The sequence below is a fragment of the Cottoperca gobio genome, chromosome 11 (assembly GCF_900634415.1).
Source record: "Cottoperca gobio chromosome 11, fCotGob3.1, whole genome shotgun sequence".
NCBI classification, from domain to species: domain Eukaryota; kingdom Metazoa; phylum Chordata; class Actinopteri; order Perciformes; family Bovichtidae; genus Cottoperca; species Cottoperca gobio.
In genome coordinates this window covers 4,694,922-4,719,445 of record NC_041365.1, presented here as the reverse complement: position 1 = coordinate 4,719,445, position 24,524 = coordinate 4,694,922, and the positions used below count along the sequence as shown (strand labels likewise).

The following is a 24,524-nucleotide window of genomic DNA, read 5'->3' as shown; positions in this document are numbered from 1 at the left end:
TACTTTAACTAAATAAAGGATCTGAGTAATCTACTCCTAACTCAGACCCGTCAGTGAACACATGCTTACTGTAGGTTTGCTCAGCCGAGTAGTAATTACAACTTCCATTCAGCTTCATTTGCATGGGTGTACATTCTAAACAAATGGTTGTAGTAAAAGGAGGCCTTTGTCTGGTCCAGTCAAGCAGGTGAAGAAGAAACACATTTCAAGGAGCTAAAAGTATTAAATATTGTGACAGTAGAGTGCAGACTGGCTGTTTGTCAAATCATGCCATGTTGCAATTGGCAGATTAACGTTGATGCTGTTATTATGCTGCATTGCTGATGATAAAAAAAAAAACTGCACGTTAAATAAAAACTGATTGTACAGCATATAAACCCTGAAAGGTGTTCCAGTTTACAGAACCAACCTCCCGTTTTTCCCGGGATTATCCCGTATTTTTACTTCCATCCCGCTTTTCTCCCGTTTACATATTTTCCTGTAATTATCCCGTATTTTTAACCTTTCAAAAATAAATTAAAAAAGGCCTAATTTAAAAAAGTGTACAGTGGCCTCCGGTAAAGCAGGTGGCAGTATTATGTTTAACATTAGCTGACGTTTACCCGCCAGTAAACACACAGAAGAAGAAAACAGGAATAATAACACAGAAGAAGAAGACGAAGAAGAAAACATATGAGAGTCACAGTGAACGGGAGATAGATGGAGACGCGGTTTAACCTGCCAAACAAGTTAAAACTTTATGTAAGTACCTGAACAAATGGGAGGAGCCCTTCCCTTATGTAATAAAAGCAGAGTCGGGCAAACTCGTGCTTTTTGTAAAGTGTGCCAGATGTTAGCATCGCACACGGCGGAATAAGCGTCCAAGCACAAGCACGCACAAACACATCCACTGTCAATGACTTCATGTGTGACAACAACTGTGTCGGAGGTAAACCAAGTGACCACAGCTGAGTGAAAGATGTTGATGCTTTGCGCTAAAAAATAATGTAGCCTTCAGCTTCTGCGATGATTTCAGTCGCAGTGTCGCGACATGTTTCCCGACTCTGACATCGCGAGGAAGTCCTCGTGGAGGAAACAAAAGCCACACAACTCATCAATCATCAAATAAATTGATGATATTAACTAATAAATAAAATACATAAATCTTATAAACATGTATGTACAAGTAATACATACTTTAAATAAACATGTATTTCCTGAATGTATATACCTGTCCCTTATGCGTTTACATTATATGGGTGGGGGCTGGGTGGCTGAGAGATGTTAAAGTATGGGCGGAGTCCGGCAAAACATTTTCCTTATTTTGAAACTCCAATGTTGACAGGTATGCTCTAAACACACAGAGCTGATATAACTAAACTGGGTTCTTTCAAGTCTAACAGGTAACCGAAGGCAAACAATAAGTGTGCACCACTCCCGGTGCTCACAGGGAAAACCAGTGAAAGCAGTAAGACTATATTTCTCAAGCGAGGACCAACTTTCCTTTTCAAACTCGTGCTCTTACAGAACTTTAAAGTACAATATTATACTAAATTGACTGATCTGCCCGAATAATGTGTTGGATTACTTGGTTTTATTGAAACTATTTGAAAGTTCATATTCTTATTTTGATCTGCACCTGGCTTTGACCAGCGGTGATGGAGCAGAAGGAGTCCGTGTCAGATGAGGCAGACCAGGCAGATGGTGCACAGGGAGGAGCGCCTCTGTTAGCCTGCACAGGTGCTTGTTGTCATGGAGGAGCAAAGATGGCGGTCCTGGCCTATAGCCTGGGCAAACGCGAAATAAATCAACATTTTAACATAAAAAATGCCAAACTTATATCGCTAGTGCTAGTCGGTTTACTTGTCGTGTTCCACACAGCTTCGCGGTACTATGGAGGTAAGTGGTCTTCCGTTTATTAAAGTTTCTGTTGATGCAGCCAGTGAAACACTTGACACCAGCTATTGCTAATGCTAATGCTAGGTAGCTATAGCTAGCTGTGTGTGTCTACGAGTACTTGCGGGTCGGTACAGTGCCGTTATCCAGTGTTGCTTTTTAAAAAAGTGAGACATACAGATGACGAGCCTTAGACAATGCAAGTAAATGGTCGCGATATTCACCAAAGCATGAACTTAAATCTGCTTTGTCTGACTAACTTAGCGGAATAACGCTAACACTGCATTGAGCTGTGTTTACATGCTCCTGTCAGGATACGCTTGGTTACTCTCGGGGAAGACGTGTGTAGGTTGATGGAGCTAACACTTGACATAAATAAGTGTTTAATATTGGGAGGCCATTTAATCGCCAGTACTCCCTATTCCGTTAAGTATAAAGACACATGCTACACTGTCAATAAAGTTGATCAGTAAAGTGGTGTAGTAACACAAACGACTCAGTGGTTCCTGTGTCGGGTCCTTAACATTTTTGCGTTGGTTTGTCGTGTGAAGATGTTTTCTGCAATGATATAAGACACACTTTCCCGGTGTAACAGGTTGGACCTCATTCCCTAAGACTCACATTCACTCATTGATTATCACACGTCTCCCATTCGGGTTGCAGAGACTTCCTGAACACATTTGCAATAATCAAATTGCATAAAACCATGTACAGTATGTCTTTGCCTAGTTGGTAATCCTATGTTAAAAGTCGTGCAGTATGACTACTTTTAACTAAATAAAGGATCTGAGTAATCTACTCCTAACTCAGACCTCAGTGAACACATGTTTGCTCAGCCGAGAAGTAATTACAATTTCCATTCAGCTGCATTTGCATGGGTGTATATGTAAACGAATGGTTGTAGTAAAAGGAGGCCTTTGTCTGATCAAGTCAAGCAGTTGAAGAAGAAGAAATACAATTCAAGCATTTAATCACCAGTACTCCCTATTCTGTTAAGTATACAGATACACAGTAAAGTGGTGTAGTAACATCCTTAACATTTTTGCGTTGGTTTGTCGTGCAAAGAGGTTTTCTGCAAGGATTTAAGACACACACTTTTCCGGTGTAACAGGTTGGACTTCATACCCGGACTAACATTCACATTATCATGGCATACACACGCCTCCCATTCGGGTTGCATAGAATGAACTTTGTTCATGAAAAGGCATAGGAACCATAGACCACTGTATACGCACTGATGGCAGTTGCCTCTCCTGTCAATGACACTACATGCCCACCTATCTCACCAGCCCACATACCCTTAATTATTTCCTCTTTCTAGAGATTGATTCAGTTGCTGATGGCTCCATTCATTTTGCACACAAATAAATATCTGGAGAGATTTATGGTTGAGCTAAATTGCTGATGGCTTCATGTTGTACTATGCCCCCTGGCAGCGCCCTGTGTTGTATACTAGTCTTTTGAAAGCACTGAATGAAAAGCCAGGGTACGATTGACACAGCAGGTTTCAGTCATATTAGCAGAGAAACTATGAGTGAATGCAAGAGCAGTGTTTTTTTGTTTGGCCTTACTGGGGGTTCTCTGTGTCTTCCCTCCAGGCGGAGACTCATGTGACTGGCTGCTGTCCAGAGGACGTTTCTTGGGGGAGAACGTATGGCAGCCGTATGGCTGCATGATGCACAAATACAAAAGCATGTGAGTCCCAATAACTGTGCAAGGTCACAATATGTACATTATGTGGATGGGTAAGTAGTAAGAAGAATAACCAGTTGAACATGAACCACCACACACAGGGATAATTGCTGTGTGCAGTTGTTATGATGTACAGTTTTGAGATTCCTCACTGTCACATTTTTGTCTTACAGTGAAACCAAAACCTGCCTTGCTAAAAAGCGAGTGGCCTTTGTCGGTGATTCACGAATCAGGCAGCTTTTTTACTCCTTCATCAAAACTATTGACCCTAACCAAAGAGAAGTTGGGATCAAGGTAATTATGAGAAGAAGCGCCATACAAACCCTGTTCAGCAGAGGTTGCAAGAGTTGTGAGACAAACACTGAAGTGTTGTTGGTGCACAGCATACAGATCTACACATGTGTGGTTTGCACAAATAAGGCATTAACAAAAAATGCAGCACTAGTATGCACGGCAATCATGCGGCAGTCGTAACTATCTTTTGGTCTGATAACAAGCAAGGAAAACAATGGACACTATTTGCCTAACAGACTTTCTCTGTCTGTCCACATATAATGTCTGCAGCACGAGGACATTCCCTTTGAAGATAAGCGTTCCTCTCTTAATGTGGTAAGCTTTTCTGGATGTGTTTTAATCTCCTTTTCTCAGTCTAAAAACAACCCCAACAACATAAAAAACATACACTGATGAAACATCTTGGTCCTCTTTGTGTGCAGGACTTTCTGTGGTATCCAGAGGCAAATGATTCAATGAAGGAGCAATTGATATCATGGAATGTGAGTATACATGTTAAGGTCTGTTATAAACAAGTCTGGAGCATTATTAATTGAGGAAGTTTCATACTGTAAACTTGACATTGATTTTCTAATTGCAACTTCCCTTGTGTGTTGCAGGAAGGTTCAGTAAAGCCAGATGTTATCATCCTTGGATCTGCAACAGTAAGCTTTATAGATATAGATATAGATAGATCTATCTCCTTGCATATTTCATGATAGACAAAAACAAGGTGGTGGCTGAGTTATATCAATCTTAATCTCATCCATCAATCCATTTACCACAGTGGTCAATCAGGTTGGGCAGTGGCAGCAGCAAGACGCTGCAGCAGTACAAAGTCAACCTGACAGCCATTGCTGTGCACCTGGAGAAGCTTGCTGAACATGGAGAGGTCTATTGGGTTCTGCAAGGTAAACTCAGCTTCAAGGTTTTATGATCTGAAAACCTGAAAACCCGGATAACTAGGGTGTGATCAAAGTATTCATTCCAAAGTGTTCACACAGTCCAGATGGTTGGGTGCTTCAGGGTATTTTAAGTGCTGCAGTGTCATTTACTAAATCCTAATTTCCCCATGAAGTAATTTTGACGAGAAAGTTTTGTAATCTTCCTGTTCACAATGCACGAAACACAATATCCTACTTTTGTCCTCTAGATCCAGTATATGAGAAGATGTTGAGTGACGAGAGGAAAAAGATCACCAACAAACAGCTGGAGCTGTACAATGAAGTGGCGGCGGATGTGCTTAACAGCATCAAGCGTACCGGCAGGTCCCGGATCAAGCTGTTGGCCTCGTACCGCCAGGCTGGACTGGAAACTATCACCCAGTCACAGGACGGCTTGCACATGCATGAGAGCACCAGGGATGTGGTAGGCAGGAGTTCTGTTGTTAATCCTTTATTTCCAGCAGTAGAATGTAGTACATTTTATGTACTTGGGAATTATCTTTGAGGTATCAAGTAGTCCATGTTGCAGAGGAACTAATTACTTTTTATATGAAGACACAAACATATGATGCATTGTTGCGGATTAAACCACTAAGCAGTACATCAGCAGCCTGACCAACTACAACATTAAAATGGTTCTTGCATGTGAATACATCAACAGCACGGATCCAATAATATTTTTTATATTTCAAGTACATTTTAGATTTAGTTGTATTTTTAAATGACATTTTGTAATTCAGGATTTTTACTTGTAATGGAGATTTTTATTTTTATTTTTTATAGTCTGTTGATATTTGTATTTTGCTTAAGTGAAGGATCTCAATAGTTCTCTCACCGTTTGCCGCCCTGTGTAATCCTCCTGTCAGGGAGCCATGATCCTCATGAACTCTGTGTGCAACAAGCTACTGAGACCCATTGACGGTTCCTGCTGCCAGACGTTGCCACCCCTAAACCTCCTGCAGAAACTCTCAGCATGTTTCTTCCTGGGCTCGTCCCTGGTCTTCGTGGTCCTCCATATCCTTGGCAACAACCGTCACCGCCGACCTGTGCCCTCGGACATTGAGAGCCTAGAGGAGAAGAAGCCCGCGACTGCAGCTGTCCCCCTGGCTCTAACGGCGCCATTCCAGGCCCTCTGCAGGATGGGCATCATCATGGGCTATTTTTACCTCTGTGACAGGGCAGATGTGTTCATGAAAGAGCAGAAGTTCTACACTCATGCCACGTTCTTCATCCCTCTCGTCAATATATTTGTCCTGGGAGTGTTCTACTATGAGAACAGCAAGGAGGTGAGATGGCATGCTTCAAGCTTTGAACAAAACAGTCTCATTTCACAAATTCCTCCAGCAGCTGGATTCTGAGTTTAGTTGGTTGCTGGATATCTACTGTAAATTTACTCTAACGGTTCCATATGTTGTGATTGACATTTTTATAAATATATATAAGCTCTAAGTTTAACAAACATTTAACTGCGTGTACAGTAAAAACATGAAAAAAGCAAGTCCCCCACAAAGATTATTAACTTTGCTGTTGGTAATAATACATACAAGTTTAATGATTGATATCTGGTTTACAATGTCTCTTCTTCTTCTTCTTCTTCTTCTTCTTCTTCTTCTTCTTCTTCTTCTTCTTCTTCTCTTCTTTCTCCTCTTCTTCTTCTTTTATTCTTATTCTTCTTATTCTTCTTATTTGTCTTATTATTTGTATTCTTCTTATTATTATTTGTATTAATTATTAATAATTCTTCTTTTCATTCTTTATTCTTTTCTTATTCTTTCTTCTCTATTCTATTTTTTTTATTTTATTTATTTCTTCAGTATTCTTTATTGTCTTATATTCTTTTTATTTTCTTATTTTTATTTCATTATTATTTTCTTATTAGGTATTCTTATTCATTTCTTCTTATTTTTTAACAGTATTCTTTCTTCGTCTTCTTATTCTTCTTCTTTTTATTCTTCTTTTCTTTATTCGTCTTTATTATTATTTCGTATTATTATTTATTATTAATTGATTCCGTCTTATGATTTTCTTTCGTCTGTCTTATTTCCGTTCTTCTTCTTTCTTCGTCTTCTTCCGTCTTTCTTCTGTCTTCTTTTCTTTCTTCTTCCGTCTATCTATTTCTTCGTATCTTCCTTTCTTCTTTCTTCTTATTCGTCTTTCTTCTTCTTCTTTTCTTTCTTCTTCTCTTCTTCTTCTTTCTTCTTCTTCTTCCGTCTTCTTCTTCTTCTTCTTCTTCTTCTTCTTCTTCTTCTTCTTCTTCTTCTTCTTTTCAAACAGACTAAATTACTCAACCGAGAGCAAACGGACGAGTGGAAAGGCTGGATGCAGTTGGTCATCCTCATTTATCACATGTCTGGAGCCAGCGCTGTGAGTCCTAAATATATAATCTACACATGCATTCGGCAGCAACCTGCTTTGAAACGGTATAAATGGATACTTGATAAAAAGGCATTCACATTAATTTGTTTCTGTCTTTCAGTTCCTTCCAGTGTACATGCATGTGCGGGTGCTGGTGGCAGCGTACCTTTTTCAGACGGGCTATGGACACTTTTCCTTTTTCTGGCTCAAAGGAGATTTTGGACTGTATAGAGTTTGCCAGGTGAGTGTACAGTCAGTTATACTTTAACCAGGATCTTTATTGTAGAACATTTGATATAAGAGACTTAATAAAAAAGCATTTTACACTAACTACATTGTGTTGCATGAAATACGATCATATTATTTATTCTTTACCTTAATACCTTTGATGCTGTTAGTGATTGATCCGTGTGTGTGTTTTTGTCTCCAGGTGCTTTTCCGTCTAAACTTCCTGGTCTTGGTACTGTGCTTGGTAATGAACAGACCCTACCAGTTCTATTATTTCGTCCCATTGGTCACCTTCTGGTTTGTCGTCATCTACGCCACCATGGCCATGTGGCCTCAGATCCTTCAGAAAAAGGCCAACAGTAGGTGTCAGATGTTTTTGAAGTTTAAAGCCCTGTTGCTTCATTTGTTTCACTCTCATCTCACTCGCTGATGGCTGTCCTGCTTTCTGAACAGGTAGTGGCTTTTGGCACATTGGGGTCTTGGTGAAGTTACTGAGCCTCCTGATATTCATCTGCGTCTTTGCCTATTCACAGGTGGGTGAATAAACATGTTTTGAATCCCACCAATGTCACAATTTGCAACCTCACTTTAGTTTTGAGTTGTAAATACTTTAAATAAGAGATTTAATTACAGGTTTTATATTGATTTCATATAAACACTTTCAGTAAGTGTCTTTACATTTAATTTACCACATACTTTCAAGTACAAGAATACTTTATTCAAACTCATTAGTTTTTTATCCCAAATGAAGCAAAGTGGATGAATACGTATTACCGTAGTGAATTTAATTACATCCTTGTATGAAGCCCTGCGTATTTAATATTCATGTTTTGGTGTTGTAACTCCAGGGTTTCTTTGAGAACGTCTTCTCCGTGTGGCCAATCTCCAATCTCTTTGAGCTGAACGGAACCGTCCACGAGTGGTGGTTCAGATGGAAGCTCGACCGATTTGTAAGTCAAATGCTTTTCGCTCCAGTTGCACGCCTCCTCCTTTAGCGATTCAGCATTTGCATTGACGCATTCTTTGAAATGTAAAATGTGGCAGAGTACAAGTGGGCCCAAACTCTGTAAAAATGGTCTTGATGTGTTAATGTGTGTTTTGCAGGCGGTGATACACGGCATGCTGTTTGCCTTCATCTATCTGGTGCTTCAGAAGCGCCTGGTGCTGTCGGAGGGCAAAGGAGAGTCTCTCTTCTCTGCCAAGATTTCCAAACTGCTCCTCTCACTCTCTATCGTCTCCTTCATAGTAAGACTCTTCACACTTTGGTTTAATTATTTTAGATTGTTCTCATCTGCTTTCCAAATGTAGTTAATGAACTAAATGCAGCTCAGGAGAGCGCGGTTACACAGGGAGGGCATTAGCTGTTAGATGTTCCTATCGACTAACTTCCCTGACGTTTAGACAGAAGTTTAAACTTCGACTAGTCATTGTCTGAAACAAATGTTTCTTGTATTGTACTGTAAGAGCCATTCTATAGTATATTTGTGCGCCCCGGCATCGTGTGATCGCGTTATATGCCAATTGTTTCTTGAAACATCCATCATACAACCTTATTTCCATTTTCTCGCCAATCAAAATACTGCCATACCGCGCTGACTAGGAAGACATGACATTTCTGTGCACATTCAGTCATTATGCAATGTTTAACGCGTACATGAATACAATAACTATAAGTTTAACCAGCCAGCGAGGGTGGCGATGTTTAAGCGACTAGTTCACTGATCACAACATCCCTGCTTACTGGACATGCCACACCTGGTAGCTGCGTTGACGACCACAATCGTCTGCTCTTAATGCTCTTATGTGTGTCTTGAAAGAGTTCTTGTTTGTATTGAGAAAGGCTGTACTGTAATGTGTAATCCCCCAAAGCAGTTGGGAATTTCAGGAACTGCTTTGGTCAAACTAAATCAACCGCCTCTTCTGTGGTGCGATTATCACTTTTACAACTTCTTATGTTATTCTGACAGATGTTACCTAACTTCTCCTTTTCCTTCTAGACTTACTCAATATGGGCCAGCAGCTGCAAAACCAAAACCGAGTGCAACGAGATGCATCCTTACATCTTTGTTGTCCAGGTAAACATTTCTATCCTTCCTTCTTCTCTCCTTTCTTTCTCGTGTGGTTTTACAACAAACATGTCTTGTAGTTCATGTGTCCTCGTCACATGACAGGTTTACAACAAGGGAGTTGCCTTGTTTTATTGCTAAAGATAGTACGGGTAATATAGAGCCAGCTAGGATACCGTTTGAAGTTGTGCAATAGATAACTGAATTCAGAACACTGTTAAGCTTAAATTGACCTAGTGATTGTAAATGGCTCAAACTTTAGTGTTTTTTACGACTTCAGCCTGCTACTATAAATGATAAGACATGTCCTGAAACAGTTTGTCGTCTCTCTTCTCACAGATCTTGGCCTTCATTCTCATCAGGAACATTCCTGGCTACGCCCGCTCTGTATATAGCTCTTTCTTTGCATGGTTCGGAAAGATCTCCTTGGAGGTAAGACGGATGTGGCAGTTGTAAACGTGTAACATGAGATCCAACACAAACTGAAAATGGTAGACAAACAATTTTAAATTAACAGTTTTTGTCATAAAAAAAGTCAAATAAAACAATAAATTCAAGAGAAATGCCTTCGTAAATAAAATGGTTGTTGAATGGCAACATAACATAATAAAATGTTTATTTATATAGTCCTAGATAGAAAACAATCTGCTATTACAAAGGGGTTTGCAAGGGGTACCATGAAACGATAAGATAAATGAGTAATCCGTCACCTAGCTGAGATACGGTAACGTTAATAAAATGTGGAAGCAATACTAATAAAATGTTGAAATCTAACCCTAACCAGCTCTTTGTGTGGTGTTCTGCAGCTCCCTGGAGGCAGCCAAGTTGAACTGCACATGTTATATTACTCACTATTGAATGTGTATATTGTCTCCCCCAGCTGTTCATATGCCAGTACCACATCTGGCTTGCAGCCGACACCAAGGGCATTTTGGTCCTGATCCCAGGAAACCCTTCGTTTAACATCGTGGTCAGCACCTTCATCTTTGTTTGTGTGGCTCATGAGATTTCCCTCATCACCAATGACCTGGCCCAGGTGGTCATCCCCAAAGACAGCGCTGCCCTGCTGAAGAGACTGGGGGCCGTCACGCTCGTCACTATGGTTGTATTGCTGCTGGCCAGGGGCACCCACGGCGCCTGATGGACACCTCTTGATGGTGGGAATGGTGGGAATGGGGGGGGGGGGGGGCTGCCAAGTCCCTGCTGAGGTTGAAGTGAGGTCCAGATCCAAGCCAGGAGCAGGCCCGGTGTTAAAGCTCACAGGTGTCCACAGGAGAAAACCTCAGCGGGGAAAGTCGCACACTGAATAAAAGAAAATATTATAAAACTGCTCAAAAAAAACAATTGCTCCTTTTCAGGGCAAAGTGCAAGAGAGAGGAGGAAAAAATAATAATAAAACGTTTACATTATCTTGATTGAGTTGAAGAACAGAGGAGAAACTTGGCGATGTGGCATTTTATGTAAAAACAAAAAGAGGTCTTTTCATCACCTCTTGCTTGCTGTCTAAATTTAGCCAAACCCACTAATATGTTTATTTAGTCACATACAGTACTTCCTATAATAACTTCACTCTGGAAGGGATCACTAGGCACACACTCCGTCCACAAGGCAGTAGCAGTTGAACGTGTTTTCACTCCGACGGATCCATAATCTACATATTCAGATGTCAAAAAAAAAAAGGAAATTAAATTGTGCAGAGTTTTATGATCAACATTACTTTTTACATTATTTCTGGTGATTTTTAAAAGAATGTTAGATATCTTAATATGCAAAATATGGACCAACAACTCGCTGGGGTGATCCAAAAAAAACAGTCAAAACGTAAGTCACAGTTTGGAGTGCAATTATTCAAATGTTGGATTATCCCTCGACATATTTTTGCTAATGTTTTCGAAATGTTTGCCTTGTGTGAAAGGTACTGTGGTCCCTTGCTGTAGCTCTGAACTTGGTTGTGATATGGACAGTATTTAATGATTTAAATTAGGTGTACATTTTATACAGGGGGGGGGGGCTTTGTTTACTTTGTACTGTACTTCGCGTTCATGACGTTGCTGTTTGTGAAGGAAGCATTACATCCATAATCTTTGAACCCATCGCAGCAGCTCGTAGATGATCACTTGCCTCAGACACGCATTGCGGCGGTTGAACCTTTACAGTCTAATACCCGTCTGTCCTCTATTAGCTCACTTCATAGTTTGTGTATATTTGTATGATAGAGTGAGATACTTTATTTTATACAGCAATGCTTCAACAGTGTTTTTAGTCCTTTTTTCATTGGTGTTAAAAACATACCTCTTAGCTCTGGAGGTACCGGCGTGCACATATTATTGTACCATAGGGACTCCAGCTAAATATACATCCTCCCTGTGTTGGTACAGCCAACGAATCTTTTGATCAATACGCGCGTGTGTGAAAATGCCTTTTGAACATACGACTCCTTTCAGTGGCTTATGCATACTGTACATGAGATGTATGTAGTCACATCTGTGATGGGGGATCTTCCATCTGCTCTCTGCATCAGGGCCACGTCAACATTTAACTACTACTAAGTGACTGGCTGAGACATTACTCAAAGGAAAATATTGTATATTTTGTCAGCCTTCAAATGGGCGATGTCTCTTTGCCTATATATCCTCAGACTTTTAAGAGATTACCACTTTTCCTTTGATGACCTGCATTTTTCTTTTCACCTTTGCAGTAAAATCCAATGTTTAACAAGATGTTTAACATGGTACCAGGAGCAGATTCTTTATGTACTTGAGCACATTTTTATTGGGTAAATGGTATTGGTTTTGTCATTTGGCAGAAAAAAAAAAAAAAAAAGAAAGTGTAATATTGTACAATCCAAGCTGTGTTGCTTATGAATTTTTTTGAGTTTTAATGTGTCATCTACGATGAGGTTGATTGCTTTGTCGTTTGTTTTCTACACATTTACGTAGCTTCTCTTTAAAAGAAAAACATGGGTTCACAAAGAATGAATTTCTTCTTTACGGTGGAACAATTTGTCTACAGCTTTTGAGGCTTCTCGTGTCATTTATGTGCAAGTTCAGGTTGTGTTCTCAAACCGAATGAGAGGAAAGTGAATTTGTAATTTCTATAACCAGTCATCACCTCACTTTATAGATGAGAATGGCAATTCAATGTTGCAATTTCCATTATTGTGTGAAGTTTACTGCTCTCGTTTATTACTGATCAACAGTTCTACATTTGGTAATTGTTTCAGGCCTTAAATCATAGATCTTTCTGGTCGTGTAAAAGCAACAACTGTTTATACCCGTGCAAGGCCTCTTTGAAATATGTTACATGTTAAACACTTTGTGATGTCTTGTAATGTGAAACGTGTCCTTATTATTTATAAATGCCTTTATTCTGTTGTACATTGTTAATAATACCTTCATAAAATGGGCTTTCTTTTAACAAAAATATACCATTCATGTAATTCAGACGTTACTAGTGTCTTGTTTATTATTGGGACTTTGAGTAAAAACGCATTATTTTGAAAGAATTTATTATCATGTGACACATTACACTCAACAACACATGACCACTAAAGCATTTCCATGTAAAACTCCCTTTTCCTCTAAGAGGTCCGTTGTGCAAAGCAAGTAGAAATACAAACTTCTTAACATTTACAAATCTTTTGAAATATTAAAATGTACTGTTATAATCAGCTAAGCTATTTGGATCTTTCACACTCACTCTTCAAAGTGTAAGTGCATATGGACGACAAATCTTTGTAAAGACACTTCTGGGGCATGCAGATTGGCACAAATGTTAGAAAAAACGAAGATGTGTGTGTGTGTGTGTATGAAATGTCAGCTCCGACACCGTTGTCTCTGGTCACAAATTCAGTGCTTCGGCCACCTTTCTCTCCTCAGGAATACCATTTACCTAGAATGAATACGGAAAAAAATGTATAAAACTTTATTGGCAAATACTCTCATTAAAGTACCGATAAGCTTTTAGTCCTTTATAGCAGGTGAGATGAACTTCACTAAAACAACAACTTGCAGCACCTACCTCAAGCCTTCGAAATGTTGACATGACATAATTATCTCCTTTGTTAGCAGTGAACAGAGAGAGCAGGATGTTAGTGATAGAAGTGTCATGCAGCTGAACACCGTGCACACAGGAGGGCGCTCACACACCGACGCCACAATTGCAGGAGTTGAGGCGCCACTAGACGAGAAGTTAAGCTCTCGATGCAGATTTCTCGCAGAGCCGTAGCAAAAATGATTTGCTCTCAATAATCTGTGTCCAATTTAATAAAGTCTGGATGCTTGTATTTATACAGGTATGCAGGAGGGAGATAGCCTAAGGTCAGACTGAGGGTTTCAGCAACATATCTACGACTCCCAAAATTATATTTGTGTGTATAGAGTCGCTTTATTCAATGTACAAAGATGTCAACCCCCCCCATGTTAACTAATCAAAGTGTAAATGTTGCTCTGACATCAACTCCCTATGCAAGCATCTGCATAAGTTATTTATTATTATTATTTACTAAATAGTCACATTACATATTACACCTTCAGACGGAGTGAGCGGTTGATACTAACCTGATGGCCGTTGCTGTGGTATCGTAATCTGGTTTTGCAGATTCCTGAAATGATTACAACGATATTATGGTAAAAGGACAGACATTCCCATACAATACCTTTAGTATCATGTGTTGTACTTATATTAGCATGTTCTTCAAGCCCATTAGGAAAAATCATGGGACAGCTTGAACCTCTTAAGCTGTAGTCGTATTTGCAAAGGCCTGACTGGCTCGCTGCAGCTTTAGCTGTAAACATGGTGCTGTTAGAAGCACTGAACATTACACAATAATGGTAAAGTGTTTACTTATATTCCCCCTATACAATGACGCCGTTGAGCCATACATCTGCGTGCCTGCTAATGAGCACGGGTGCATTTTATGTGCGCACAACTCACGTCTGCGTCTGCATGAGGGGCATGCTGGTCGTCTCATAGTTGTCGGGGTGGATGGGCGGCACCACCTCGCCGCTGACGGGGTTGAAAACGGGCAGGGTGGAGAGGGGCCAGGAGATCTCCCGGTTCTTGGACATGCTCCGCAGCTCCTTGGAGGACTTCTGGATGGAGTTGTGGTGAACCAGCTGAATGCTGCAGAGGGGAGAGGCAGTGAAGTTAACATGTATTGTCGCTCGTTTTGTCGTGCTTGGTGGTGTTACTTTGTCTCATCTGAAACACGTTTAAAATATGTGAATATGCAGTCCATTTGAATCTGCTATGGTGAGCTCTGCACTCAATTCATGCATGCGCAACAGCAATTTAACCTCCACCCTTACCTATCGCTGCGACTTCTTTACCTCGCCTGACATATGGTGCAAGATACGTTCTCAGTCTTCAAGATTTATGTACGTTTTAAGCCTTTTGTTAATGCTACAGCATTAATTGCTATTCATTTTTGAGCAGCCCATTGAATGAATGGATGTCAACACACAGATGAGCACATGAATGGTCATGAGAAAGCTGTCAATGACAACATAGATGACAAAGCTGCAAACCAAAGAGAGAGAGAGAGGGGGGGGGGGGAAACAGAAACAGACCCAAAATAAAGAAAAACACAGGAGAGGTAAAACACTTACTCTGGTGTTTGCATGTTTCTTTTTTCCCTAGAAACAAAACAAATGGATGAATTAAATACTAATATTAATATTTGAAGAGACATCTAAAACACAAGTGAATGGATTGTTGGACAGAGTGGAAATGGGGATGCGGGTGTGGAACATTGAGTGAACGAGGGGGCACGTCTCTCCCAGCCTGTAAATGATAGAGAATGATGAAAGGATTTGTCGTGGATGGATGACTATGCTTCAAAACATCAAGAAGTACGCGATGAACAAAACGAAAAGCTGTGAAGGGTAATCGTGGCGAACTTAATAGAAATGAATGGTAATGACAAGCTGCAATTCCAGTCCAGATTATTGCTCTTATATATAAATATCCTGCAATATCTATTCTTTCTCTCTCATTTGGCTCTCATATAAGTTAAGTAACAGTTTCTGTGCTTTCCTCAAATGTTTGTTGGGGTGTCTGGTGCAACATTTGCATAAAAGTATAAGACCAAGCACACTTACAACCCTTCCCGTCGGCAGCACATAGTGTAGCCGAGGATGAAGAAGAGGACTAGTGCCACGGCGGAGGGGACAGCCAGTGTGATAAGGAAGTCTGAAAAGTAGTTCCGGCCCATCAGAGTCTCAGAGGGGGGGTCGTATATCCCAAATTCAGGCAGGATCCCGGTGCCCGGCTCGGAACGGGTAATGTATACCGGGACTACTTTTTTGATGTCAACCTGAAGAAATAAATTGTAGTTAATTCAGCATTAGTGAAAAAGGTGCGTCAGCCATTTTTCTTTTAGCTAAATATAATGTTCATTCAATTCATTTAGTTAAAAACATCGCTTGTCGGGCTCAAACAGTGTACTTGTTCCTCTCAGCGTTTAAGAACCTGCGATTTTCAATTTAGGGATATCTGTACATGATGATCCTCACCAGAGAGATTTTACACCAATCAATGTCGAACTGAGCCCTGAACTTCTTGTCACAGCTGATGACGGGCTCCATCTCCTGACTGCATCGCAGCTGGTTATGTGGGCTTTCCACCTCCCGCAGGCACGACGAGAAGGCAACATCAGCACCAACCATCACATACACGCTAGGGAGGCGAGACGGTGAAACACAAAGCATGAGAGGAGAACGTGGACATGATTATGCTGAGGCTTGTTACAGTCAAGGAGTTTCTCCTCCACCGAGCGTTCTTCTACATGCTTTCATCTTCTCAAAACGTTGATGCACGACTTATGGCAGTTCATGTGGGCTATTCCCCTCTGAACTACACCAACTGACAGTTTTTGTCAGAGCTGACGGCCATGTGTACTCATCTAATTCACAGCGAACTGTGGATCCCCAGGGCTGTAATTAAATCAAATGTCAGCATGATGCGAGTGGGCTGAAAATACAAGACATTAGTTTGAGATGTGTGAAGTGGTGGAGAGAATCTTTAAGACTGTTACACCTCGTGCTTATTGTATATGAGTTATCCAGAGGAATGATACCTAAATCATAACGCTAATCCTGCACTTAGTTTGGTTTTTAAAAAACAAAAGAAATCTATGCAAAGTGCTATGAAATGAAATGTGACTGGATCTTTCCTTTCAATATGAAAAGCCCGACTGCTGCAATACAAGTCCCGACAAATCTACAAAATGCTCACCCTTCCTTGAGGTTGTTGATGGGCATGGGCACGCGGCCGCCACGGTCCAGTGGCGGAGGTGATGTTGATGGCGTTGAGGCGCTCAGGTTGCCATATGTTCTTCACCGCTCCCAGGAAGTCCCCCAGCACCTCGCTGGCCAGCATCTCCTCCACGTTCATGTTTTTAATGTAAAACTCCGCCTGGAAGGGCAGAGGGAAACTCTGTGCAAAGGAAGAGAAGAGAAAGAAGAGGAAGAAAGAGGAAGAAGAAGAGGAAGAAGAGGAAGAAGAAGAAGAAGAAGAAGAGAGAAGAAAAGAAGAAGAAAAGAAGAAGAAGAAGAAGAAGAGAAGCAGAAGAAGAAACGAATAATCCTACGACATCAAAGAGACTCCATCGACCATCGTCAAACCTCTTCCCTACAGCTCCTCCCTCGCCTCTCGCGCCTCCGCCTGCCTCTCCGCCGCCCCCTCCTCGCCATCTCCTACTACTTCCTCCTCCTCCCCTCCTCCTCCTCCTCCCTCCTCATCCTCCTCCTCCTCCTCCTCCCCTAGAAGAAGAGAGACAGGTGATTGGCAGTAAGATGAGGGAGAATGAAGACAGGAGGGCAGCTCCAGAGGTGTTCTGCTGACTAAGACATCATTAATAATTTATTAGTGCTGCTAAGTTGACACTGATTTCCCTCTGTCTAGCAGACGCTGGTGTGTCTGCTCCGCTCTGTCATGACTTGGCTTTTGCCTGGGGCCAGATGGCGGATGACATCACAGGAAAGAGAGAGTGATGTCACGTTAGCGCCGCGAACATCTGCTGAGCGCTCAACCAATTCAGTTCATAATTGTATACTGCATGTACCGCGACTGGTCAACAAGCCGCTGTGCACACATACAGATGCACAGATGTGACGTGCAGTCACACAGACGAAAGGGAGCGACTGCTGTCTGATATCTGTCTTTACATAACATAGCAGACTGATGTATGATGGGCAGCCTTGACACATCTTTTAGTTTATCTAAAGACAACGGATTCTGACTGTTGACAAAACATTCCCACCACAAGGTCTTCGGCATATTTAGTTTGCTACTTGTGCAGGATATATTCACAGTTTGCCCCAAGCTCTCATGATGGCACTTCTTACCTTCTGTGGCCATGATGTTTACGACCAAGTTGTGCCGTGCCGTCTCGAAAGTGCGTCTGTTATAGGCAGTAATCTGCAACACACAGTTTAAGCCCAGATCAGTGCAGCTTATATGGCAGCAGCCCACTGGACGAGGCTGAGCTGGAGACCCTATGCAGGCGCTGTACCCAACTGAGACACCGTATAGAGGCACATGTGCGCCGCTGGGAACGCTAAGCCCTTTGGGAAAAATCTTTTCTACAGTAGCTTAAAACTTAAAAATCATAACGGAATTTCAGTCTGAAGACTCGTAGCGCAACGTTGTACTGTGCTACAAATACGTACAAATCAGCTGTGCTCAGTCAAATAACTTCAAAAGTGTTGCTTCCCCTCTGCGTGCGCCTTGACTGCAAATGACACCGTGTTCCATTTAAGGCACGTACCGTTTCAGATTCTTTTTGATTGAATTGCTTTCATCTTGTGCAACACTTTTTCCTTCCTTGATATATCAAACACACATGCCTTCATCCTTCTTCACTTCTCTTTGAAAAGGTTCCAACCACCCACCTCTATGACGGAGGGCCTGCCAACATTATCTGCGGTGGGGGAGCCATAGAGCACTCCGTCGCTGTGCTGGGTCCTCTGGATGTAGCGCAGCCAGCCTGGCCTGTCGGGGTAGCCCATCAGGTTGGTGCTGAAAGTGATGGGGTCACTGCTGGCCTCACCTGAAGGCAGAGCGTTTTAATGAGGGGTCAGAAGCAATTCAATAATGTATATTTAGACCCATTAGCTGAATTGTGAACGCGTTGCCAACAGCAGCTAAGCATTTTCCTACTAGTGAAATATGATGAAGTGCACTGCTGCATTTATACAAGCTGTGCCAACAACTGAACTGTGCAAATGTTCCAGTCGTTTAGATAATCAAACATGCCATGTCAACTGTAGTGCAGACTGTGATAGTGTTGTACCTGATTTTGGGTAGAGAGGAAACTCCCCTTTGAAATACTCTCTCTCCAGAACATGGACGAACAGCACTCCAGCAGACGGGTACACGTTACGGTCTGCGTGCGATCTCGACAAGATGGTGACCACTGAAATGCAGATTTAAAAAAAAAAAGAAAAAGGAAATTAGCTCCGTTTTGTTGGTGTTCTGCTCATGGTTAATGCCAGCAGCACTAATTAAGAGAGAAGTGAAGGCGTTAATAGAAGTGAAAACAAGTATAGCTTATTGTTTGGGTTACTAGCACCTGCCAACCTACTTCACGCTTCGAGAATCAATTCTGCTCACGATGATGGATTTTTCTACTTTCCTTGCCTGGCTTCTGAACGTAAATGTGTCTGCTTCACACGGGGAAGCAGAGCAGAAATGTGAAGGGCCTAAACTCAAATGATAAGGGGCCGGAAACACTATGATTTTGTCCATAATGAGCAAGCTGCCAAACCAAAACAATGAATTTGAGGGCAGAAGAGCTGCGGTACTGAGTCATTCAGACTCTACAGAGCTGTTTTTATCCCCACCTCCCACTCTGTCTCCATTAGGCTCTGTGTTTAGCCCCACTCCATTTCAGACACAAACATTTAGTCTTTATTTGTGAAGGGCATCGCTAGGAAAATGGCAGCCCCTTAACAAAATGTACACAATGTAAGACTGGAGGTGATTTGCAAAGTGTTCTCCCTCTTTCCTCTTTTACTATTCCCCCTTCTCTTGCTCACTTGTCTTCTTTCAAACCTGCCAGCATTTTTTGCACAATGTTTCTCTCTTCTCACTTTTATTTCCCCCCCCCCCTCTCTCTCTGTCCCTCAGTGGGTGGGCACTCCATTTGTAATCACCATGGGAGACGGAGTGTACGAGGAGGAAGAGGAGCAGGAAGGAGAAGAGAAATAGCAAGAGGAGGGAGGGAAATATGGAGAGCTGTGCTATGAATCGCAAGAGGAGTTTAAGAGAGTTTGAACTGTTCTGGCCTGCAGACACACAACTCCAGACACATTGAGTAACTGCTAAGAAGAGACACTGTGTGTGCCTTGCTGCAGCAAAATGGGACAGATTTATCTCCTGCTTCATCTTCTCATTAGCATCAAGCCAAACATATTCTACATACTTATCATCAGCACCATAACATGAAGTGGGTCTCCACTGTGAGTCCTCTCCTTGAATAGAAGCTGATCTCCAAGGAGACTCTCCGCTGAACGGAGTAATAGAGCAGGATTTACATCTTAATCCGTGTCCGTGAAAGAGAAAGTCAGTATGTGATCTTTGCTTGTTAAGCGTTATCTATTACCAGGGTGCACAAAGGGGTTATAAAAAAGATTAGGTGACACAGTAAGCTGCAGATTATTAAGGAAGTCCACATGTACATGGGCCAAATTGCCTAGCTGCAATCTAAGCGCACTGATGAGCTGCTGGAGTTATAAAACGCTCCTGTCTGCATGTTAAACTGGGGGCTACATCTGTGTGGCCACCAACAGTGACGCTGACCTGGCCATATGTCTGATGTCCCCAAGCACAGCAAGATACAATCAATAGCATTTTAACGGCCACTAAATGTGGTGTTACTTATAGAAACCTGAGGTTATATTATCCACCACGTCTCTTTCTAAAAACAGATTGAGGGAACCACCTGAGCGTGACTAATCCACGCCACATCTCCTCCCCCTGCTACCGCTGCACCCGTGACATTAGGATCTAGTTCATTCAGAGACAGTTCATTCAGCACACCAGTGCGTCCTCTGCGATAACTTGAGTCGATCTGTAAATCCCACTCTGAATGCACGTGCTCGGATTCTATTAGCCGACCCGTTGGGCCTCATCAATTCTTCCCCACACAAAGGACCAGAGTCACACACTCACAGTCAAGGTCAAGAACCGGCTACTCTGTTCTGCTCAAGAGACCAACTGGATGCGGTGCAAACATGTGTGGCACGTCCACAGATGAGACAGTCAGGACATACAAGGGAGCCCAGATGGCCTGGTCTCACCTAATGGTCTGAAGAATAGGAAATGACCTATGGGATTTGAAATGTGTTTTGGCCTATCAGCAATAATGCTTTGATTGAACAACAAGCGTTTAAGCCTAACACACGCTCCTGGCAGCCATATGTTAAATAGTCTTGCCTACAGGATCCTATTGGGCTTTGTTTCACCCTCACCTCCATTCAGAGAGCAGCCAGTAAGTAAAGATCACTAACTAAGCTACACAGATGCTCTGCTAATAGCGTCAGATCTGCTTAATTGTAGCAGGCTGCCTTTCTGCCAAGCCTTCTCGAGATGATGGACTGCAGCGCTCCTACGGAACATAATACATCACCAATTAAAGGTTAACACTAGACTTTCTACCGATGACTAACCGGACGGCTCCCGCTGCGGGTCAGATGTAGAGACAGACAAATGCATGCTGATACGCGCAACAAGCTACACTCTCCTGATAAGTGGGCTCACATACAAACTAGCATTCACGTATTCTCTGTGCATTGCGCATTATCATGATAAACTGACGGGCTTGCATTTTTTAGTAGCTCACTGCCTTGGGGGAGGTGGAAACGCCTCACCAGATTTTATTCTTTTCTTGGCTGACCCTGGAGTCCCAGGAGTGATGCCTTAGTTAAAAAAACGCCATTGGCAGCGTGGAGAGAATAAACCAGCCTTGTCCCTCTAATGGCTCTAGCTAACTGAGGCCTCAAGCGAGCTGAGGCAGAGACACGAGAGGGATATCCTTAAGTTCTGTTGATTCAGCTTTGTGTGCGCACGTCGTCCAGGTCAGGAGGAACGCATGTGCTTCTTTGGTGTTTAGCGGCGAAGCACAGACAACAAGGATTGTGACTGTTTGGACAGCAGCTTTGGCTTTCTTCCCGTAATGAGCTTGAGCTTTGTTCTTAACACAGACCTGGAAGTGAAAGTAGTCTGTGTCATAACAGGCAGAAGGATGTGGTTTAGGACAAGAGTCGCCATGAAACAGCCAGCTCAATCTTCTCGTGCTGTAAAAACGTAAGTAAATCACTGACTTGACCAAAGCGAGTAAATTAGAAAAGTACCAGTATCATGTTAAACAGAAGATATAGATCTTTGTCTCATAGTTAATGATTTAGGATAAATTCTACTTCTAGCAAGGACAAGGTTTAGACAACATTTTAATTCAGTAAACGTTTGTTACAGCAAAAGTAAGTGGGCCAAGGCTGTGGGACAGCAGACAACTGAAAACAATAATGCCAGTATTAATGGGGAACCAGTTGAGCGTGTCACTGTGTTATGACAGGGGGGAGGGGACAGCGGGTCAACACATGAAGTGCACCACTGCACACACCCACTCACCATCTCTGTACAGGGCTGTTCTCGGCTTCAAGCCCATGGATCGCTCCTTATGGGCATTTTTCTCATGAAAAGCGGCACGTGTGGCATCATAGGCATGCACAATGTAAACTACTGGATCAATGAATCAAAGCATAAATGGAACATGTTTGCTGGCAGTTTATTGGGTGCACCTCGCTAAAACTAATACAGTCTAATACAACAGATGGGCTCTAAAGTCTTCCTTCATAAATGTTCCCTTTTTCCTGTTTTAGAAATGCAGGTTTATTCAAGCTCAGATGCACGTCCTAAATTTAACTGAGGCAAACAGAAAAGTGAACTACGTTTTGAATGAACTGGGAGTAAGTTTCAGATATGGAGAGAACCTTTCAAATGTGAGGATTTGATGCTTTTCTTAGTCATATATAATCTCTTCATGGGAAATTATAGAAATCATTATTTTTCTCACAGTTTATAGACCAAACAATTCATGGATTCATCAAGAAAATAATCAATTGTTAGTTGTCACCCTAAATAAAACATGTGTGTGTCTTGCTAAGACATGAGTCCTTTAAATCCTGCTGTGTGTATACATAGGTAATAATAGGCTGATTTTGTAATTGTAAATGAATATGACTAAGCTATACCAATATTTCTGACTGACATTTCAACCTTGAACATTGAAGGCATGAATTATTGCATTAGTTTAACTATGTGTACATAATAAACTAGCATATGAGTATATATATATATATATATATATATATATATATATATATATATAGCCTACAACAAATGTGTATGACCCACAGGTGAGTGTGGGTATCTTGAGCTGCTAAACTAGCATTAGCTACTTAATTAGGCATTCATAACACACCTGGTCGTCTATAAACACAGGCCTGCACCAAAGGAAATATGCTGTTTTCTCAAAGGTTATTAAAGCGGAATAAATGACAATACAACGTACAACCTTCATATATTATACTTATACTTTGAATGTGTAAGGCGCTATATCCGTATAGCTGTCTATTGTTAGCCATTTTTTTTTAAGTCTCCTCCTCAGCCTCTTGGAAAAAATGAGCACAGTAGCTAAACAGCAGCATGCTAACTAGCATGGACACCGCATCAAAGACAACACGCCTGGAAATCCCCGGATATTTCCGAGTTTAATCGATACGTACCCGTACCAAGCCATACCGCGACAGCTGCAGCGGACATGGTGCCTATCATCGTCGTTAATCTAACATGAAAACGGATGTTTTATCTCATCGCCACTGGCTTTGACAGCCATAATAATAAGCATCCTGCAGCATTCCTTCCTCCGCCTCCTTCCTTCACTGGAAACAGCAAGACTTCTCATTGGCTGAACATCTGGATGGAAAAAGATGGTTGTCTCATAAAGAAAAATGGGCACAAACACGATGTGAATCAGAAAACGCCTTCAGTAAATGTTTCTGTGGGATGCTATTTAAGTTAAATGGGGATTCTGCCTTTCTGTATACCAAATACAAGGAGTGGCTGCTGAATGGCTGCTCCCTCCTGCTTTCTGATCTAGGGAAACATATACATGCAGCCTAATTTCATTGTTGTCCCTATGTAATTCTCTAAACGCATGTGTTCATTGTTTGCTAAATTCACTCATTGGCTAGATCTATCAGCTTGATGATTTCTTAATGCTTCCAAAATTTGGATCAGGAGTTGTAAGAAAGCCCCTTTCACTCACGTGCACAAACATGCACCATCACCTCACCAGAGCATGACCCCCTAAGCCCAGCTGTTAGAGGGAAGAGACATGTTTGAGAAGTCTGCTCCAATCTGTCCAGACCCCCTGCAGAGACAGTCCTAGCTCACAGATGGTCATGTTTGTGGCCCCTTTGGCTCCAAATCAGGCCTGCTAAATGGCTTTGGGACCCTTAATTCGCCCTCATGCTCCCTTGATGTCAGCTACCACTAAGAGAGCACTTTGATTCTGCAGAACGTGCTGACTGTGGTCCCTGCATGGCTCTTGTTTGATAATTTCATGTTGGAAACTGGATTCATTGCTTCCACTGTGGTGATAAACACGATGCTAACCATCCTCCGTGCTCTGCAGTGTGAGGCTGTTATGTTCTCTTACCCTCCATTCTATCCCCTTAGGATTATTTTTAGGTTGCTTAGCAACATCTTCACCGACATCTTCGACGATTGGACTAGTTATCAATGTATCACAACAATAACTGTGTAGGTCATTGCATGCACCAAGATGCATCGTAATAAAGACTTGAAAACACAGCATTTCCGACTTGGCAAGAGGTTGAGATAGGGGCCAAATGTGTCCGATGTGTTAAATGTGCACTGATTTGAAAATATCTCAGTTCAATCTGTTTCAGTATAGTCTGGAGTAAAATTTAAATTTACACTGTATTTGTATTGAATGTTCTTGTTTTGACCAGCGAGGCAAAATACAACATGCCTGCTCTCCTCAGAAGTGAAGGCTGTCGAT

The 24,524-nt window shown here is 41.8% G+C and overlaps 3 protein-coding genes across 7 annotated transcripts in view; 2 read left to right on the top strand and 1 right to left on the bottom strand.

Moving 5' to 3' along the window:
* The first annotated feature begins 718 nt into the window (after positions 1–718).
* casd1 (CAS1 domain sialic acid O acetyltransferase 1) lies at positions 719–10,589 on the top strand. 5 transcript variants are annotated; one of them, XM_029442853.1, is made up of 19 exons: positions 1,309–1,447; positions 1,633–1,878; positions 3,474–3,570; positions 3,741–3,861; positions 4,132–4,176; positions 4,284–4,343; positions 4,461–4,505; positions 4,628–4,751; positions 4,994–5,208; positions 5,651–6,070; positions 7,059–7,148; positions 7,261–7,380; positions 7,570–7,726; positions 7,821–7,900; positions 8,216–8,317; positions 8,472–8,612; positions 9,365–9,442; positions 9,773–9,865; positions 10,314–10,589. In XM_029442853.1, exons 2-19 carry the CDS (start codon positions 1,638–1,640, stop codon positions 10,572–10,574), a joined length of 2,490 nt encoding a protein of 829 aa, XP_029298713.1. In that variant the 5' UTR covers positions 1,309–1,447; positions 1,633–1,637; the 3' UTR covers positions 10,575–10,589. The 5 variants fall into 5 exon arrangements, with proteins under 5 accessions (XP_029298717.1, XP_029298713.1, XP_029298716.1 ...); XM_029442857.1 differs by lacking the exons at positions 1,309–1,447; positions 1,633–1,878 and adding an exon at positions 719–741; XM_029442856.1 differs by lacking the exon at positions 1,633–1,878 and having other exon boundaries at positions 1,351–1,382.
* Positions 10,590–12,924: 2,335 nt separating this feature from the next.
* On the bottom strand, positions 12,925–23,399 carry sgce (sarcoglycan, epsilon). The gene is given in 14 exon segments (XM_029442858.1): positions 12,925–13,324; positions 13,454–13,491; positions 13,993–14,036; positions 14,369–14,557; positions 15,043–15,069; positions 15,535–15,749; positions 15,949–16,111; positions 16,670–16,719; positions 16,721–16,868; positions 17,775–17,854; positions 18,328–18,485; positions 18,729–18,851; positions 22,067–22,177; positions 23,224–23,399. Coding segments are annotated over 14 exon segments (1,446 nt in total). The 5' UTR covers positions 23,273–23,399; the 3' UTR covers positions 12,925–13,273.
* The window catches only part of ppp1r9a (protein phosphatase 1, regulatory subunit 9A), a 47,638-nt gene continuing 44,503 nt past the window's right edge, over positions 21,390–24,524 (top strand). The window contains exon 1 of the mRNA XM_029442849.1: positions 21,390–21,742. The gene's annotated coding sequence lies outside the window, so the exon portion shown is untranslated. The remainder of the gene's footprint in view (positions 21,743–24,524) is intronic.